Source organism: Plecotus auritus (assembly GCF_963455305.1).
Source record: "Plecotus auritus genome assembly, chromosome: 13".
Lineage (NCBI taxonomy): Eukaryota > Metazoa > Chordata > Mammalia > Chiroptera > Vespertilionidae > Plecotus > Plecotus auritus.
Genome location: NC_137779.1, coordinates 14,595,275 through 14,613,989, shown reverse-complemented (window position 1 = coordinate 14,613,989; position 18,715 = coordinate 14,595,275). Strand labels below are relative to the sequence as shown.

At 49.1% G+C, this 18,715-nt stretch overlaps 2 protein-coding genes across 2 annotated transcripts in view; one reads left to right on the top strand and one right to left on the bottom strand.

Annotated features, from left to right (window-relative positions):
• The window catches only part of LOC308238408 (coiled-coil domain-containing protein 74B-like), a 508,084-nt gene that overhangs the window by 344,658 nt on the left and 144,711 nt on the right, over window positions 1-18,715 (bottom strand). The gene's annotated exons all lie outside the window — the stretch shown is intronic.
• UBE2L3 (ubiquitin conjugating enzyme E2 L3) overlaps window positions 10,534-18,715 on the top strand; it is a 38,127-nt gene continuing 29,945 nt past the window's right edge. The window contains exon 1 of the mRNA XM_080649582.1: window positions 10,534-10,622. Coding sequence (XP_080505708.1) covers window positions 10,596-10,622 — 27 coding nt within the window. The 5' untranslated portion in view covers window positions 10,534-10,595. The remainder of the gene's footprint in view (window positions 10,623-18,715) is intronic.

Here is an 18,715-nt window from a genome sequence, read left to right as displayed (position 1 = left end):
AGTGTACGGTAGGAGTGGCACCAAAGTTTGGGTAAGTTCTTCTCTTCCCACTGGACCCTCCAAGCTCCTTCCAGGAGTTTAAAGAATACTGTGGCTCAGAGACCTCTGTTGTTCCCCTGCCTGGGATGCCAGCCATGCCTGATACTAAAATAACAAGCCCGGCTGGCGTGGCTCAGTGGGTGAGTGTCCACCTATGAACCAGGAGGTCATGGTTCGATTCCCGGTCCGAGCACATGCCCAGGTTGTAGGTTCCATCCCCGGTGTGGGGTGTGCAGGAGGCAGACGATCAATGATTCTCTTTCATCATTGATGTTTCTATCTCTCTATGCCTCTCCCTTCCTCTTTGAAATCAATAAAAATATATTTTTAAAAAATAACAACAATGTCCAGGGCAGATCAAGGACCTGCTAGTTGTCATAGTGCTTGCCATACATTATTTAAAAACATTTTTATTGATTTCAGAGAGGAAGGGAGAGGGAGGGAGAGAGAGAGAGAAACATCAATGATGAGAGAGAATCATTGATCGGCTGCCTCCTGCATGCCCCACACTGGGGATTGAGCCCACAACCCCGGCATGTGCCCTGACCGGGAATCAAACTATGACCTCCTGGTTCATAAGTCGACACTCAACCACTGAGCCATAACAGCCGGGCTGTACCCAGATTTTCAAACCAGATTCCCTTGAACCACTGCTGTGCCTCAGGAGATGCCGTTGGGCAGTGGTGAATAACAAGAACGCCGGAATTACAGCGCCAGGTGCTCTCTTGGAGAGGTGAATGTGTGTGTGGCGGTTGGTAAGCAAGATGGAAGGAGGGCCTTAGCTTTGAACTGGTGCTGGGCCACGTCCCGTGGAAGCCACGGGGAGGCTTTCCTCACAGCTCTGACAGAGGATAAGTTGGGCTCGGTGGGGGCAGGTGGCTTGCCAGGCTCATGGGCAGCCCTGGCAGAGCTGGGTTGTCACTTCAGGGTGGTGGGCAGAGCTCCACAACCCGATGTCCCGCTGCAGCCTGGAGTGGAGCCTCCAGCAGGTCAGCAGGATGCGCTGCCGCCAAGGAAGAGGACTCTGGGGTGAGTCTCCGGGAACCCCACGGTCACCACGCAGCAGCTGCCCCTGCTGGCACCATCCAGCGCATGTCAGAGGTTCCTGAATATGGCTGCGTGGATAGTGAAACAGGGCCTCCCGGTGCCGGCTTCTGCCATCCCCACACTCGTCATGTTCTTCAGTGATGATCCACTGAGCTGCCTGTCTCCGCGTGGGCTCCGAGCTGGGGAGAACAGAGACTGGCATTAGTTCACCATCTTGCTGCATTCTCTGGCTCTTGGCTTTCTTGCCTATGATGTGACAGGATTGGGTTACATGGGTGGTTTTCAAACTGGGTTTCTTAGGGCTCCAGGTTCCTGGGAAATAGCATAAGACTGCCAGGGTTGGAGGCGATATGCCAGGAGTGGAAGGGGAAACACTGTCCCTACAGCTTCAGTGTGTCCTTCAGATTCTAAGGAGGGCGTTGGCTTAATAGCGTTTTTATTTTTTCTCTTTTATTATTTTTAATTTTTAATTATTTTTAAATTATTATACATATATTTTTTGTTGATTTCAGAGAGGAAGGAAGAGGGAGAGATAGAAACATCAACGATGAGAGAAAATCATTGATCGGCTGCCTCCTGCACGCCCTCTACTGGGGATGAGCCTGCAACCCAGGCATGTGCCCTTGTCCGGAATTGAACCAGGGACCCTTCCTTCCGCAGGCTGATGCTCTATCCACTGAGCGAACCCGCTAGGGCTAATTTTTCATTTTTATTTTGTTAATCCTCACCCGAGGATATTTTTCCATTGAGTTCTTTTATTTATTTATTTATTTATTTATTTATTTAGCCATTGAGTTCTTTTAGAGCGGGTGGAAGAGAGGGGAAAAACAGAGAGAGAAAATCAGTGTAAGAGAAACACATAGATGAGTTGCTTCCTGCTCCCGCCCCCACCAGGGCTCCTGGCTCCCCTGGCCTTGATGAGGGCTGTGGGCTCCATTCTGAGGACCCACAAAAAGGTTGTTGTTTTTTAAAATATATATATATATATATTTTATTGATTTTTAAAAATATTTTATTTTTTTATAAATCTTTATTTTTCAGATTATTACAGGTGTTCCTCTTTTTTTCCCCCCATAGCTCCCCTCCACCTGATTCCCCACCCCATCCCATGCCCTTACCCCCCGCCACTGTCTTCATCCATAGGTGTAAGATTTTTGTCCAATCTCTTCCCCCACCCCCACCCCTCACACACCCCTTTTTTTTTTTTTCACACCCCCTTTTTATTGATTTTTTACAGAGAGGAAGGGAGAGGGATAGAGAGTTAGAAACATCCATGAGAGAGAAACATCGATAAGCTGCCTCCTGCACACCCCCTACTGGGTATGTGCCCGCAACCAAGGTACATGCCGTTGACCAGAATTGAACCTGGGACCCTTGAGTCCGCAGGAAAATGCTCTATCCACTGAGCCAAACTGGTTAGGGCGGTTTTTGGGTTTTAAAAATATATATATTGATTGATTTCAGAGAGGAAGGGAGAGAGAGAGAGAGATAGAAACATCAGTGATGAGAGAGAAACATCGACTGGCTTCCTCCTGCATGCCCCCTACTAGGGATTGAGCTCTTGGTTCATAGGTCAACACTCAACCACTGAGCCATGGGCACAGAAAAAGGTTTTAAGTTTCCTAACCTCTACAGCTACAGTAGCCCCAGCGTTCTACTCCATTTCCCTTATTTTTGGGTCAATGTGTTTTTTTGTCTGTTCTCTGAGGTGGCCTCAGCATCTGGAACAGTGCCTGGCACATAGTAAATGCTCAATAAATACATGACCAGCCCTAGCTGGTTTGGTTCAGTGGCTAGAGCATTGGCCTGCGGACCAAAGGGGTCCCGGGTTCAATTCCGGTCAAGGGCACATGTCCAGGTTGTGGCTTTCGCCCCCAGTAGGGGACATCCAGGAGGCAGCTCATCAATGATTCTCATCATTGATAGTCTACCCTCTCTCCCTCTTCCTTCCTCTGTGAAATCAATAAAAATGTATTTTAAATAAATAAATACACGACCAAAACAAGACAGAGGTGGAGAGGCTAGATGTGATCTCTGTCCTCATGGAGCTTACAGTCTAAGGGAGGACACAGAGGTTAAACACAAATATGGCAAAGGGATGTGGTGCAGTCGGAGCTTGGGCACGTGCTGTGAGTGAGGGGTGTGGTGCTAATGGGCAGAAGAAGCCCATCAGAGCAGGCTCCTGAGAACTGAGGTAGGAGAGTGTGTGAGGTCTGCCCAGACCTGAGAGTTCAGGCAGAGGGACCTGCAAAGACCCGCTGGCTGCCAGCACTGGCCCTCTCCCCTGCCCACCCCGCCCAGGGCAGGCCCACACTCCTCTGGCACTGACTCTTCACAGTCCTGCCACCGTTCTCCTTTGCCTAAGGAGAAACTGGAGCTTGAAGAGGAAGGGTCACTTAGCAGGATCCCAATCAAGCCTTAACACTCAAGGTCATGGGGAGGACTGGCACTCCCAGCATGCCCCTTCCTGGATGGGGCTGGATGTGGAGAAGGACCTTGCTGCTCTCTGCCTCTACTTCGTGGGCCCTGCAGCCTGCTCTAGACCATCCATGTCCTCTGGGGCAGGGGGTGGCACTGTGTGCCAGCTTTCAGCTCTCTGGCTGGGGCCCCTGGCCTGCTGGGCTGGCCTCTCGCCCTGGCAGCCCTGGCCTAGCTCCTCAGACATGTGCCTCTGTGGGTGGCCAGCCTGGCCCCTCCTGTACTTTCTATGCCTTGTCCCTGTGTCCTTACTACAGCCAGTGAGGCTGGCACTGTCCTCTGCAGACGAGGAAACTGCCCAGGGTCACACAAGGACTCGTGCCTAGGCCCGTGTGACCCAAGTCTGGGGTTTGAACTGGTGCCACATAACCTGGCCCACTGGCTCTGGCAGCTGGAGGGTAATTGTAACCCCCAAGCCCTCGGACAAATGGCTACTACTTCCTGAGGACCCTGTTGCTGTTGAGAGCATCACAGTTTTCCAGCTACCTAGGGTTGCCAGGACAGACCTAGCTTCCATCTTCTGCCATATCCACGTCTCTCCCCTCTGGGCCTATTCCAATCACCCTCCTTTCTCTGCCGCCTAAAGCATGAGGCCTTGCCTACCTCCCACTAACATCAGTGGCAATATCTATTGTTTGTCCAGTCATTTACTTCATTATTTAAAAAAACATTTTTATTGATTTCAGAGAAGAAGGGAGAGGGGGAGAGGGAGAGAGAGAGACAAACATCAATGATGAGAATCATCGATCCTGGGAATCAAACTGTGACCTCCTGGTTCCTAGGTTGACGCTCAACCACTGAGCCACGCTGTCCAGGCTGTCCAGTCATTTAGCTGTTACTATGGGTCAGGGGGACAGTCCTTTATCAACTGTTTGTTGAGTGCCCAACCTGGTCAGGGTGGGGTGGGGCCGGGCATCGAGTTAATTTCTTCATTCTTTAAACACAGAGAACCTCCAATGGCGGTTTGCTGAAGGGAGGAAGGAATGAGAGAGCAAGGAAGATAGAACAGAAGGAGGGAGAATGGGAGGGAAAGAGGGAGAGAGGGAAGGAGGGAAGGAGAGGGGAGAGTAGGAGGGAAAGAGGGAGCCCTTAGGTCAGTTGAGTCTCCCAGATCTTGGTTTACCACCCCCAGGCCAACTGCAGACTTGGGCTCCAGTCTCTGACCAGCTGGGTGACTGAGGAAAAGTTGATTGGTCCCTTGAGCCTCAGTTTCTTCCTCTGTAAACGGGACTGATCGCATTCTGAATTCAGAGGGCGGTCAGGGTAGTTGATACTTGTGCGTTTGCACTCAGCCCAGCACACAGCCAGCTGTCAAGTTCCCCCAGCAAGCGTGGTAAGGTGAGTCCTTAAGAGTGACTAGCACTTGACAGATGGGTAAGGGGGTGTTAGCGGGAGGGAATGACAAAGGCGTCACAGGCGTGGGAGCAGCATGCTCAGAGGCAGGGGTGTGGTGAGGATGGAGCACGGGCTCGTGGGAGGGATGCAGGACATGGAGCTTTAGGCCAGCAGAGGGAGGACAAGACAGCCTCACCAGCATGGGCCAGATAGGGGGCTACCTCGTGGAACCTCACTTCCACGCTGGGTGATGCCAGGCAAGCCACTTTCTCAGGGCCTCAGTTTCTTCATCTGGGAAAGAGAATAACTTAGCATTGCTCTGTGGTACCAACGCACCCAGTGGTGGGTGAAATGTCCAGTGCCCAGTGGCAGGCACACAAACTTACCGAGTGTGAGTGCCCATTGCCAATTTCCTTTCGTTTTTTCTTTTTTAATACATTTTTATTGATTTTACAGAGAGGAAGGGAGAGGGGTAGAGAGTTAGAACAGTGGTCAACAAACTCATTAGTCAACAGAGCCAAATATCAACAGTAAAACGATTGAAATTTCTTTTGAGAGCCAGATTTTTTAAACTCAAACTTCTTCTAATGCCACTTCTTCAAAATAGACTCGCCCAGGCCGTGGTATTTTGTGGAAGAGCCACACTCAAGGGGCCAAAGAGCCGCATGTGGCTCGCGAGCTGCAGTTTGCCGACCACTGAGTTAGAAACACCGATCAGCTGCCTCCTGCACGCCCCCTAGTGGGGATTGAGCTCACAACCAAGGTACATGCTCTTGACCAGAATCGAACGCAGGGTGGGACCCTTCAGTACGTGGGCTGAGGCTCTGTCCACTGAGCCAAACCGGTTAGGGCGCCAATTTCCTTTCTTTACAGAGGCACACTTTCTTTTCCCTGCAGTGTCTCTTGTCCTCTCTATTGCTGTAGAACTCCTTCATCCCTGGCCCCTCCACCAGCCTCTGTCAGGCCTCTCCTCTGAGCCTACACAACTCATCAAGCCCTTGAACCTTCTGTCATTTTCTTTGGTGCTGCCAGACCCTTGAGGGAAGGTGCCACCTTTGTATCTCCCTCTCTGAACCCAGCTTGTGAGCACCTAGGACTCTGCTGATTGGAGAAAGGAGCAGCATGTGGTAAGTTTGAGCAGAAGGGCCTGGAATCCAGAAAGAGGAGGAAGAAGCCACTTAAAAATATTTCTTTTGCCAGGCCAGTGTGCCTTAGTGGTTGAGTGTCGACCTGTAAACCAGGATGTTATGTTTCAATTCCCGGTCAGAGCACATGCCTGGATTGTGGGCCCAATCCCCAGTGAGTGGTGTGCAGGAGGCGGCCTATCAATGATTCTTTCTTATCATTGATATTTTTCTCTCTCTCTCCCTTCCTCTCTGAAATCAATAAAAAAAAAAAAAAACATTTTAAAATATTTTTTACTCCTCACTGGAGGATATGGTGTTTTTTTTTAAATAGATTTTTTTTTTAGAGAGGGAGAAAGGGAAAGAGAGAGAGAGAGAAAGAGAGAGAGAAGCATGGATATGAGAGAGGAACATGTAACATGTATCGGTTGCTCCTGTAACTGCGCCAACCAGCGATAGAACCTGCAACCTACACATGTGTCCTGACTGGGAATCAAACCTGCAATCTCCGGTGCATGGGACAATGCTCCAACTAACTGAGCCACCCAGCCAGGGCAGAGGCCACTTTTTTGTTGTTGTTAATCCTCACCCAGGGATATTTTTCCATTGAGTTTCAGAGAGAGTGGAAGGGAGGGACAGAGACACACAGAAAGAAACACTGATGTGAGAGACACATCACATCGATTGGTTGCCTCCTACATGAGCCTGGACCAGAGTTGGGGATCAAGCCTGCAAGAACCTGCAACCGAGGTACATGCCCTTGAACAGAATCAAACTCAGGACCTTTTTAGTCTGTGGGCTGATGCTCTATCCACTGAGTAAAACCGGCTAGGGCTTTTTACAAAGATTAATCCTTGCCCTAACCAGTTTGGCTTGGTGGATAGAGCGTCGGCCTGCGGACCGAAGGGTCCCAGGTTCAATTCTGGTCAAGGGCATATTCCCTGGTTGCGGGCACATTCCCAGTAGGAGGTGCACAGGAGGCAGCTGATCGATGTTTCTCTCTCATCGATATTTCTAACTCTCTATTCCTCTCCCTTCCTCTCTGTAAAAAATATCAATAAAATATATTAAAAAAAATTAACCCTCACCTGAGAGTATATTTTTTCCATTGCTATTTATTTATTTACTAGCGGCCCGGTGCATGAAATTCATGTCCTCAGGGGTCCCTCAGCCTGGCCTGCACCCTCTCGCAGTCCAGGAGCCCTTGGGGGATGTCCGACTGATGGCGGGGAACAGGCCTAAGCCGTCAGTCGGACATCCTTAGCGCTGCTGCAAAGGCGGGAGAGGCTCCCGCCACCCCCGCTGCGCTCACCAGCGGTGAGCCCAGCTTCTGGCTGAGTGGAGCTCCTCCTGTGTTGAGCATCTGCCCCCTGGTGGTCAGTGTGCATCATAGCGAACAGTCATTCTGCCGTTCGGTCAATTTGCATATTAGCCTTTTATTATATAGGATTTAAATATATTTTTATTGATTTCAGAGAGGAAGGGAGGGGGAGAAAGAGATAGAAACATCAATGAGAGAGAATCATTGATTGGCTGCCTCCTGCACACCCCACACTGGGGACCAAGTCCACAACCCGGGCATGTGCCCTGACTTGGAATCAAACCTTGATCTCCTGGTTCACAGGGCGATGCTCAACCACTGATCCACACCAGCTGGGCTCCATTGCTTTATAGAAAGAGTGAAAAAGAGGGGGAAGGGAGGGGAAGGTGATAGAGAGAAACATCGTGATGAAAGAGAGATTGGTTGCCTCCTGCATGCACCCCAACAGGGGCCGGAGATCTAACCTGCAACCAAAGTACATGCCCTCGACTGGGAATCTAAACAGAGACCCTTTGGTGCACGGGCCAACACTCCAACCACTGAGACACACTGGCCAGGGCCAGAGGCCACTTTTATTTTTTTTTAATATTTTTATTGATTTTTTACAGAGAGGAAGGGAGAGGGATAGAGAGTTAGAAACATCGGTGAGAGAGAAACATCGATCAGCTGCCTCCTGCACACTCCCTACGGGGAATGTGCCCGCAACCAAGGTACATGCCCTTGACTGGAATCGAACCTGGGACCCTTGAGTCCGCAGACTGACGCTCTATCCACTGAGCTAAACCGGTCAGGGCCAGAGGCCACTTTTGATGGGGCGGGGGCGGCTCTAGAGGTAACCCTAGAGGTCTGGCCCTGGCCGGATGGCTCAGTTGGAGGATCATTATGCACACCAAAAGATTGCAGGTTTGATTTTGGTCAGAGCACATACCTAGATTGTAGGTTCAATCTCTGGTTGGGGAGTTGATGGGAGGCAACCAATTGATGTTTCTCTCTCACATAGATGTTTCTCTCTTCCTCTTTCCCTTCCTCTCTCTCTAAAATGAATAAACATATCCTCAGGTGAGGATAAAATTTAGAAAGTCAGGTCTGAATGACCAGGATTAGCTCAGTGAAGGGTGGAGCTGGTGTAACCAGAAACCAGAGCAGGAGAGGGGCCCCAGAGACCAGGCAGCTTTTCACTGGGACTGGGTATATTTCCCGCGTGCTTATTTAACCCTGGGCTCAAGGCCTTGGTTCCCCACCTGCAAAGTGTGTGTGCAAGGGAGCCATCCTGCAGGGCAGTGGTGAGGATACAGGATGATGCCACAGCAAAGGTTAGTTCTTGGCACTTGACCTCTCCAGATCCCAGCCTCTATTCCAGTTTAGCTTGTTGAGGTCAAGAGTATGCATTGTGCCCGGCCTGTGTGGCTCGGGTTGAGTGTCAACCCATTAACCAAGAGGCCACAGGTTTAATTCCCAGCCAGGGCACATGCTTATGTTTCAGGTTTGATCCCCAGTGGGGGCATGGAGGAGACAGTCAATGGATATTTCTCTCTCATCAATGTCTCTATCTCTCTATCCCTCTCCCTTCCTCTCTCTATAAAATCAATAAAAACATTTTTTTAAAAGAGTATGCATTGCTGAAACCGGTTTGGCTCAGTGGATAGAGCGTCAGCCTGCGGACTGAAGGGTCCCGGGTTCGATTCCGGTCAAGGGCATGTACCTTGGTTGCGGGCACATCTCCAGTGCGAGGTGTGCAGGAGGCAGCTGATCGATGTTTCTCTCTCATCGATGTTTCTAACTATCCCTCTCCCTTCCTCTCTGTAAAAAATCAATAAAATATATATATATTTTTAAAAAAAGAGTATGCATTGTGCTTCCTCAACTGGCTTGGAATTATTCAGAGCAGGATCCCTTTCCCTCTTTGGTTCTCCATAGGGGAAGCAGTTCCCAATAAAGCTGTGTTCTTTCTTTGATCTGAGCCCACTAGGCCCCAGGACCAGTGCACACAATAGGATCATGGAGTCAGTCCTCAGGCCAGAATTCCAAGACCCCCATGGCTCTAGGGAGGTAGATGAAGGAGTCCCTCATACAACTGCCAAATGTTTATTGAGCACCCACTGTGTGCTGGCTCTGGGGGGAAGACAAAAGCATGAGGCTTGTCATCTAGTCTCTCCCACACTCCCTCCTCGGGTCAAGGCTGGGCTTCTAGGACGCTATGTAGGAGGCCAGTTCTATTCCAGCCTATATATTTCCAGTGCCCTTGACTCCTCTCCTTTCCTGGGAAACTTATTGCTCTTAGAATGGAGAAGGATGAGAGGGCTCCTTCACAAGGCCTACACGTGTTCTGAAGCTGTAACCTTCTCTTTGCCTGCACTGCCACCTGAGATCCAAGCCACCATCACCTCTTTGCCTGGATGGCTGCAACAGGCTTCCAAAGGCCCCTTCATCCCCTTCTTATCCTCCTACCTACTTTCATTCTCCAATCAGAATACTCTCCTTAAACACCTGCGTCTGACTATTTGGTTGCTACCCACATCCATCAAGGGGCTCTCACAGCACACAGAAGAAAAGTCAAATCCCTCCTGTTCCTACAAGGCCCTCCATAGACTATCACTTGCCTCCCTCACACCCTCTAATCCTTCTTACTCCATTTTGGCCAGCTACCACCCAGACAGCCTCATGGTCCTTGCCAGTGTCATTGCTCCTGCTTGAAACATTTTCCTCCAAACCTCCCAGGGGCTCCTTCCCATCCTTCTGGTCCCACAATCGGCTGTGGACAGGACTCTGCTCCTAGCCTGCTGCATGACCTTGGGCTTCTTCATGCTTCTGTTTCCCACTAATGGGGCTCTTAATGGTAACCAGTGTTAACTATTACTATTTATACTATTTCCTCAGTGAGGTTTTCCTTCCTTCCCAATGAAAAGTAGATCCTCACCGTCACTTTCCTATCACCTAGTTTTCTTTTCTTCAAAGCGCTTAGCAGTGCCTGAAAGAATTCTCATTATTTAATATTTTGCAACCACTATTTGCTGTGCACCTACTATATGCCAGGCACTGTTTGTAATTGCCACCGTACGGGGCACCCCATAAAGACAAGAGCTCTTCCTGCTTCCGCTCACCCAGGCCTCCCAGAGGCCGGCACACAGTAGGCGGTTTGCACATCCGGTGCCCCGCCCCGCCCGCCCCTCCCCCGCTCCAGGAAGTGCCCGGGCTCCAGCCGCCCGGCCGGCCGCGATGCACATTGGGAAAGCAGCAGCACCAGATCCAAGATGGCGGCCAGCAGGAGGCTGATGAAGGTAAAAGCCATTCTCCGGCGCCGGCCGGGCGAGGGGCGGCGTCGCGGGCCCCGGGCCCCGGCAGTGGGCCGGGACTCCTCGGGGCACCGCCACCTGGCCTCCCACTCTGCGTGGCCTCGCCGCCCCCCCGGGCCGTGCGCGGGCTGAAGGAGCTAACGGGGCCGCTTAGGCCTCAGCCTGGGCTCGAGCGCCAGGCCGCGCTCCGAGCTGCCGTCGGCCCCTCAGACCGGCCCGGGGTGTCCACTCTGCCTAGAGCCCAACCGGGTGCCCCGCCTCGCGGCAGCCGCCTCCCAGACCGGGAGTGGCGTTAATGTGGGGGCTCGGCCGGGAGGCCCCAAACCGGGCGCCTGCGGGTAAGGCCCGAGCGCTGGAGCCCGGCCGGGAGCCCGCGCCGCTGAGCCGCCCCGCCCTTGGCCTCAGCGGGCCGGACTCGGACCCCCGCTTCTCTGGGCCGCAGCTCGGGAAGGCCAGGCTTAGGCTGGGGACGGAAGGAGGATGCCGGGTGACGAAAGTTAGGTCAGTTTTTGGTGGGTCGTTTGAAATTGCGCTGGGTTCCAGCAAACTGTCGCCCTGTGACTGCAGAGTCACACGGCGGTTGGTTCCAACTCCAAGAAGGCGTGGGGTCGGCCCCGATCGCGGCGCGGTTCTCCTTCCCCGTCTCCTTTCCTACCCACCACTTAGTCATCCCGATCTCCTTTTCCCTGATGAAGCCAAGTGCCATTTTTTTGGGGGGTGGCAGTGGGGGTTGGCTTCAGTCGTTAGAATCAAAACCAGCCAAAGTTTATAAAAATAACTTGGTACCTTGAATGCAGCGGGGTGCTTTCTTGCTAATTGGCTTCTTTGGTGAGAAACACTGATGCTAAACTGGCTTAATTCTTTCGCGAGTGTGTTTGCCGGCGTCCTCGAGAGCCGACCTCGCCAGCGCTCGTGAGTCGGCTGCCGGTCGTGTTGTGGAGCTGCACTGGGTCGGAAAAAAAAAAAAAGTCCCAGAAGCTGGCTTCCTGAGGGGATATAAAGAGCTGGGGTTCCTCCTGGACAGAGCAGTGCTTGGTAGAACCGGACATCGAACTTGGAGGCACAGCCTCTGGGCCCTCCCTCCCTGAGAACATTTCCTCTCTTTTGTTCCCTAAGGGCTGGAGACGATATTTAACTTCATAAAACTCCATTGGAAGTGGCCACAAAAGAATAGCCTTCATCTCTTCTCTGTCAGTGGTACCACTTTTCACCCAGTCATCCAGATGAGAGGGCTGTTATTCACTCACTTCCCTCCTCAGCTCCCCAAATACCGTCAGCCATTAAAGCCTTGTGAGTTTTACTGTAGAAAGATTTGAGTGCGTGCCTTCCTTCCTAATCTTAATGAAATTGCTTGAATTCATACCCTTATCTCTCTGGTGCCTCCCTGAGTGCTGTCCCCTGATTCTCCTTCAGGGACACCAGAGTTCTTTTTCTAAAGCAAGTATTTAATCCTTTCACTTCCATTGAAAACCTCTGTGGTCTCACTGTCTTCAGCAGTCAGTCCTAACTTCTTACTTGGCATGCAAGGCCCTTCTTAGGTTACCTGTTTAGTCTCCCCTCTTACCCCTTGGCTTCCCACTACCCTTCCACCTTCACAGTAGCTACCATTTATTTGTTTGTTTGTTTATTTAAACATGTTTTCACTGATTTCAGAGAGGAGGAGAGAGAGATATAGAAACATCAATGATGAGAGAATTATTGATCGGCTGCCTCCTGCATGATGAGCCGGAAACCAGGGCAATCAAACCGTGATCTGGTTCATAGGTCCATGTTCAACCACTGAGCCACGCTGGCAGGCAGCTACCTTAAAAAAAAAAAAAAAAAGCTTTTACTCTGTGCAGTTCTGTACTTCACATTCATGATCATGTTTAATCCCTAGTTAAATAAACACTGTTATTCCCATTCTGTAGGTGAGAAAATGGAATGCAGAGAGATTCATTGGCTTGCCCAAGTTTTTTTGTTAGGGAGAGAGAGTGAGCTGTGATCTCAGTTCTGACTGCATAGCCCTCTGCTCTTACTCGCTTGTTATGTGGTCTCCCTTTGCACACCTGTTTGCTCTACCTGAGAAAGGCTACCTTCCTTCTCCTCTCCTCCCTTCCAGGTTAGTTCCAGGTTCAACTCCAGCGCCAGCTCTTCTGTGAAGTGTGTGTGGTCCTCCTTCTGATCAAATTGTTTCCTTCTCTGTGTAACTACAGCATTTCCTTACCTTTTTTTTTTTTTAATTTGAAAAATTTTTATGAGTTTATTTGAGCCAAAAGTGACAGTTGCCAGGAAGCACGATCTCAAATGCTACTGCAGCACTTTATGTTTCTCTTTGAGCACTTGTCACAATCTGATTTGTGTTAGACTTGTCTTTCCTACTGGGTCTGACTTCCTCAAGGGCAGGGATCTTGACCTAATTCATCATGATATCCCTTAATCTAGCCCAGTTGACCCAATTTGGGGTTCTCAGAGGGGAGTTACTATGGTTTTTGAAAATTTTTTGTGTTTAAACAAATTGGAGCTTAGAAAAAATATGTAACACTAGAGGCCCGGTGCATGAAATTCGTGCACGGGGTGGGGGGTATGTGTCCCTCAGCCCAGCCTGCACCCTCTCCAATCTGGGATCCCTCTCACAATCCAGGACTGCTGGCTCCCAACCACTCGCCTGCCAGCCTGCCTGATTGTCCCTAATCGCTTCTGCCTGCCAGCCTGATCACCCCCTAACCCAGCCGTGGGCAAACTACGGCCTGCGGGCCGGATCCGGCCCGTTCGGCTGTTCTATCTGGCCCGCGGAGCCGAAAGAGCGGAGGGTTCTCTTGCTCTCCCCTCCGCTCCTTTACTTTGAATTTATACTAGTTCACACAAACACTCCGTCCATGCTTTTGTTCCGGCCCTCCGGTCCAGTTTAAGAACCCATTGTGGCCCTCGAGTCAAAAAGTTTGCCCACCCCTGCCCTAACCACTCCCCTGCCAGCCTGATAGACGCCTAACTGCTCCCCTGCGGGCCCAGTTGCCCCTAACTGCCCTCCCCTGCCAGCCTGTTTACCCTTAACTGCCCTCCCCTGCCGGCCTGGTCACCCCCAATTGCCCTCCCCTGCTGGACCAGTCACCCCTAACTGCCCTCCCTTGCCAGCCTGGTCGCTCCTAACTGCCCTCCCCTGCTGGCCCGGTCCCCCCCAACTGCCCTCCCCTTCAGGCCTGGTCACCCCAAACTGCCCTCCCCTGCAGGCCTGGTCCTCCCCCAACTGCCTTCCCCTGCAGGCCTGGTCCCCCCGCAACTGCCCTCCCCTGCAGGCCTGGGTCCTCCCCAACTGCCCTCCTCTGCCAGCCTGGTCACCCCTAACTGCCCTCCCCTGCTGGCCATCTTGTGGCGGCCATCTTTGACCACATGGGGGCAGCCATCTTGTGTGTTGGAGTGATGGTCAATTTGCATATTACTCTTATTATATAGGATTGGCTGAGTACCTATTAAGTGCCATTTTGTAGGTGAGAAAATGGAATACTGGGAGATTTGTTGGCTTTCTTTTTAGTAACACTTTATGTAGTTCTTACTTTTTAGTAACACTTAAAGTTAGTGCATTGTCATCTTTATTCTAGAAATGAGAAAATTGTGAGGCTTAGATATAGGTTGAGTGTTGCTCAAGGTGGAGTAGCAAACCTGAGTGGGGAGAGATGAGATGCTAAATTTCCTTGGCTCCATATCCCAAATTCCATGCTCCTTGTCATACTTTCTTATTCCAAGGATGCATGGAGGGGTATGCAGTTTCTTGAGTTACGGATGGAAATTCTTTATTTCTTTTTTAAAATATATTTTATTGATTTTAGAGAGGAAGGGAGCGGGAGAGATAGTTAGAAACATCAACGATGAGAGAGAATCATTGATTGACTGCCTCCCGCATGCCCCCCACTGGGGACCGAGCCCACAACCCAGGCATGTGCACTTGGCGGGAATCGAACCTGGGACACTTCAGTCCGCAGGCCGACACTCTTTATCAATGGAGTCAAACCAGCTAGGGCTGGATGGAAATTCTTTCAATTCAGTGGGGGAATGATGGTTTCATGGTGTTGATCATTGGCTCTGAGAGGCAGTGTTTAAGCTTCTTTAGTTTAAAAAAGAAGACGGATTGATGCAGTTTGGTCAATATATGGGTGGAAATAAAAGGGATTTTCAGTGGTAAAAGGTAAACATGTTGAATAATCAAGTGGATTGCATCTTTAAAAACTTCAGATTTCCTCAAAAACTATTTTCCAGGACACACAGATTTAGAGATTTCTTTGTGACAATTATTGTCTGCAGATAGTGTAAAACAAATTATTAAAGGTAGAGTGATTTGCATATATGGGGCTGAGAAATTTAGGCAAAGTGAGTATAATAAAGAATTAAAAAAACATTTGTTAAAGTAGCATTTTTCAACAAGAGGCACACTAGTGTGCTGCAAGAATCAGGTAAAGCATTCAATACCTGATTATTTAGTCAGGGACACTGACCTCTTTTCCCTTAGATTGTCAAATAAAAAAATGACAATTATACCTATTTTTTTGTCAGATCGGCAAAAAATGTACTTTCTGCTGTGCTGCAGAATTTTAGTAATTAGTTTTATATGTGCCATGCAATGAAAAAGGTTGAAATGAAAAAGAGTTAGCCTTCTTTTTGTTTTGTTTTTAGCCTTTTTCAGAACCTTTTTTAGGAATTACAATGTTAATAAGACATTAAACACATTTTAATATGCAGGCAGTGAGTTCAGCATTGATGGCAACAACCAGATAGTAACTATTGCTGCAATCAGGAGGGAAATAGCTACAAAAGTGAAACCGAAGGTGTGGCTAAGGAAATTGATTGCAGTTTGCTTATTTATTTTCAGCCCTCAGTTGCACACATCTCCCCTATGGGCCCTCTAGCTGAGTATTTTCCCAGAAGGACTTTCTCAGTGGGAAAATTTGTGAATTTAAGAGAGGAGTGACATTTTACTGTGTAACGGTTGAGATGAGTATTTGAGATTTGTGGCAGTGTTTTGTTTTTTAATGTTTTTATTTATTTTAGAGAGAGGTGAAGAATAGAAACATCGATGAGAAACATCGACTGTCTCCTACATGCCTCCTACTGGGGATCAAGCCCACAATCTGGGCATGTATCTGGGCATGTACCCTGATTGTGAATCGAACCAGTGACTTCTTGGTTCATGAATTGACTCTCAACAACTGAGCCCCACCAGCCGGGCTGTAGCAGTGTATTTTTTTTTCTCTCTCTTTTTTTTAAATATATTTTATTGGTTTTTTACAGAGAGGAAGGAAGAGGGATAGAGAGTTAGAAACACTGATGAGAGAGAAACATCCATCAGCTGCCTCCTGCACACTCCCCACTAGGGATGTGCCCGCAACCAAGGTACATGTCCTTGACCGGAATCGAACCTGGGACCCTTGAGTCCGCAGGCCGATGCTCTATCCACTGAGCCAAACCGGTTAGGGCTCTTTTTTTAAATAATATAATTTATTGATTTCAGAGAGGAAAGGAGAGAGATAGATAGATAGAAACATCAATGATGAGAGATAATCATTGATTGGCTTCTTACATACTCCCTACTTGGGATCCAGCCCACCACCTGGAAATGTGCCCTGGCCTGGAATCAAACTGTGACCACCTGGTTCATAGGTCGATACTCAACCACTAAGCACACAGGCCAGGCTGTAGCAGTCTTTTCTTTTTTTTTTTTTTTTTTTTAATTTATTGATTTTTTACAGAGAGTTAGAAACATCGATGAGAGAGAAACATCGATCAGCTGCCTCCTGCACACCCCCCACTGGGGATGTGCCCGCAACCAAGGTACATGCCCTTGATCAGAACCGAACCCAGAACCCTTCAGTCTGCAGGCTGACACTCTATCCACTGAGCCAAACCAGTTAGGGCTGTAGCAGTCTTTTAATGCTGTTTAAATGATGTTTACTCAGGACTCCATATTGATATACTTTCAATCCATAATCATTTGTGAATGAGTAAGAGGAGTCACTAAGTAACAGTTAATTCCTTAGAATTAATTGTACTCACTAATGAACTAGTTTGCTTTTTTAAAAAATATGTATTTTTTATTGATTTCAGAGAGGAAGAAGGAGATAGAAACATCAATGATGAGAGAGAATCATTGCTCGGCTGCTTCCTGTACACCCACCCTGGGGATTGAGCCCACAACCTGGGCATGTGCCCTTAACTGGAATCAAACCCGTGACCTCTCAGTCCACAGGCCAACCCTTAATCCATTGAGCCAAACTGGCTAGGGCAAATTTTTTTTTAAGTTTTTATTTTATTTTTTAAATTGATTTTAGAAAAGAAGGGAGAGTGAGAGAGAAACATCAAAGATGAGAGAGAACCATTGATCAGCTGCCTCCTGCATGCCCCCCACTGGGGATGTGCCCTTGACTAGAATCGAACCTGGGACCCCTCAGTCCACAAGCTGATGCTCTATCCACTGAGCCAAACTTGTCAAGGTGTACTAGTTTGCTTTTGAGTATAGGTATTTATATTCTACTAGTGGCCTGGTGCACAAAATTCGTGCATGGGGGGTGGGTGTCCCTCAGCCCGGCCTGCACCCTCTCCAATCTGGGACCCCTCGGGAATGTCTAAACCGGCAGTCGGACATCCCTCTCGCAATCCGGGACCGCTGGCTCCTAACTGCTCACCTGTCTGCCTGCCTCATTGTCCCTAACCACTCTCCCTTCTTACCTGCTCACCCCCAACTGCCTCCACCCCCCTGCCGGCCTGCTTGCCCCCAACTGCCCTCCCCTCCTGGCCTGATCGCCCTTAACTGCCTCTACCTCGGCCCTGCCACCATGGCTTTGTACGGAAGGACGTCCGGAAGGTCTCCCAGTCTAATTAGCATATTACCCTTTTATTAGTATAGATAAATGAGGTTGGGTAACTAACACAGTAGAGCAGTGAGTGTGTCTGGTACTGGTGTTTTATATGTCAGGAGGTGAAGGGAGTTTTATAAATGATGCTTTGCCAGTATAAGTGTCCTGAATCCACTAGGTTTTGGGGAATTGAGAAAAGCATTGTATTTTTGTATCCTGAATTCATGCTTCCCAGAAAGTTGGGACAATTTCAGCCTTCTTTAACCATATACTTTGTAAATGTGTCTCTATTAAAATACTAGATGCCTATGCATGAAGATCCGTGCAGAATGGGCCTTCCTTACCCTGACTGCTGGCACAGCCTTCGCTCTGGCCTGGAGCCACCTTTCTGCCTTCGCTCCGCCCAGAGCCACCTTTCTGCTTTCCCACACTGCCCATAGGCCCGCTGCCCAGAGGCCCGGAGCAGCTGGGGCAGTGTGAAAGGCCTGCGTCCCGCCTCCGGCCACTGGGCGCCTGTGTATGCAAATTAACCTGTCATCTTTGTTGGGTTAATTTGCATACACACCCCTGATTGGCTGATGGGTGTCACGAAGGTACGGTCAATTTGCATCTTCCTCTTTTATTAGTGTAGATAATTGGCCCGGCCAGCGTGGCTTGGTTGTCGACCTATGAATCAGGAGGTCACGGTTCGATTCCAGGTCAGGGCACATGCCCAGGTTGCAGGTTCCATCCCCAGTGTGGGTGTGCAGGAGGCAACCAATCAATGATTCTCTCTCATCATTGATGTTTCTATCTCTTTCTCCCTCTTACTTCCTCTCTGAAACCATTAAAAATATACTTTAAAAATATATATATAATTGGGACATTTTAATGGGAAAGAGTATACTAAGTTATTGCAACATTTGGGACCTTTTCTTAAGGTTTTTACTAGAACAAAAACATTTGTCTCAGTGCTTGGACCTTTTCTGATCTTGTTACAACTCTAAAGTTGACTTCAAGTTTTATTTTACCAGCACACTTGAAAATATTCTCATTCCATTTGAGAAGTATCACTGAATGCTTAAATATTTCTGTTTTCTTTGCTGCAGTAGTCAAGCTTATAGAACCATGAAGATATCCCTTCTGAGCACAGACTCTTTATCCAACCATCTTGAGAGTTTCCCTTTGAATGGCACATAGACCTGTAAGCGGTTAAATCTAAGCTCATCCTGTGCCCTGCTTCTGTCTTGCTTTACTTAGGTATTGATCCACTTG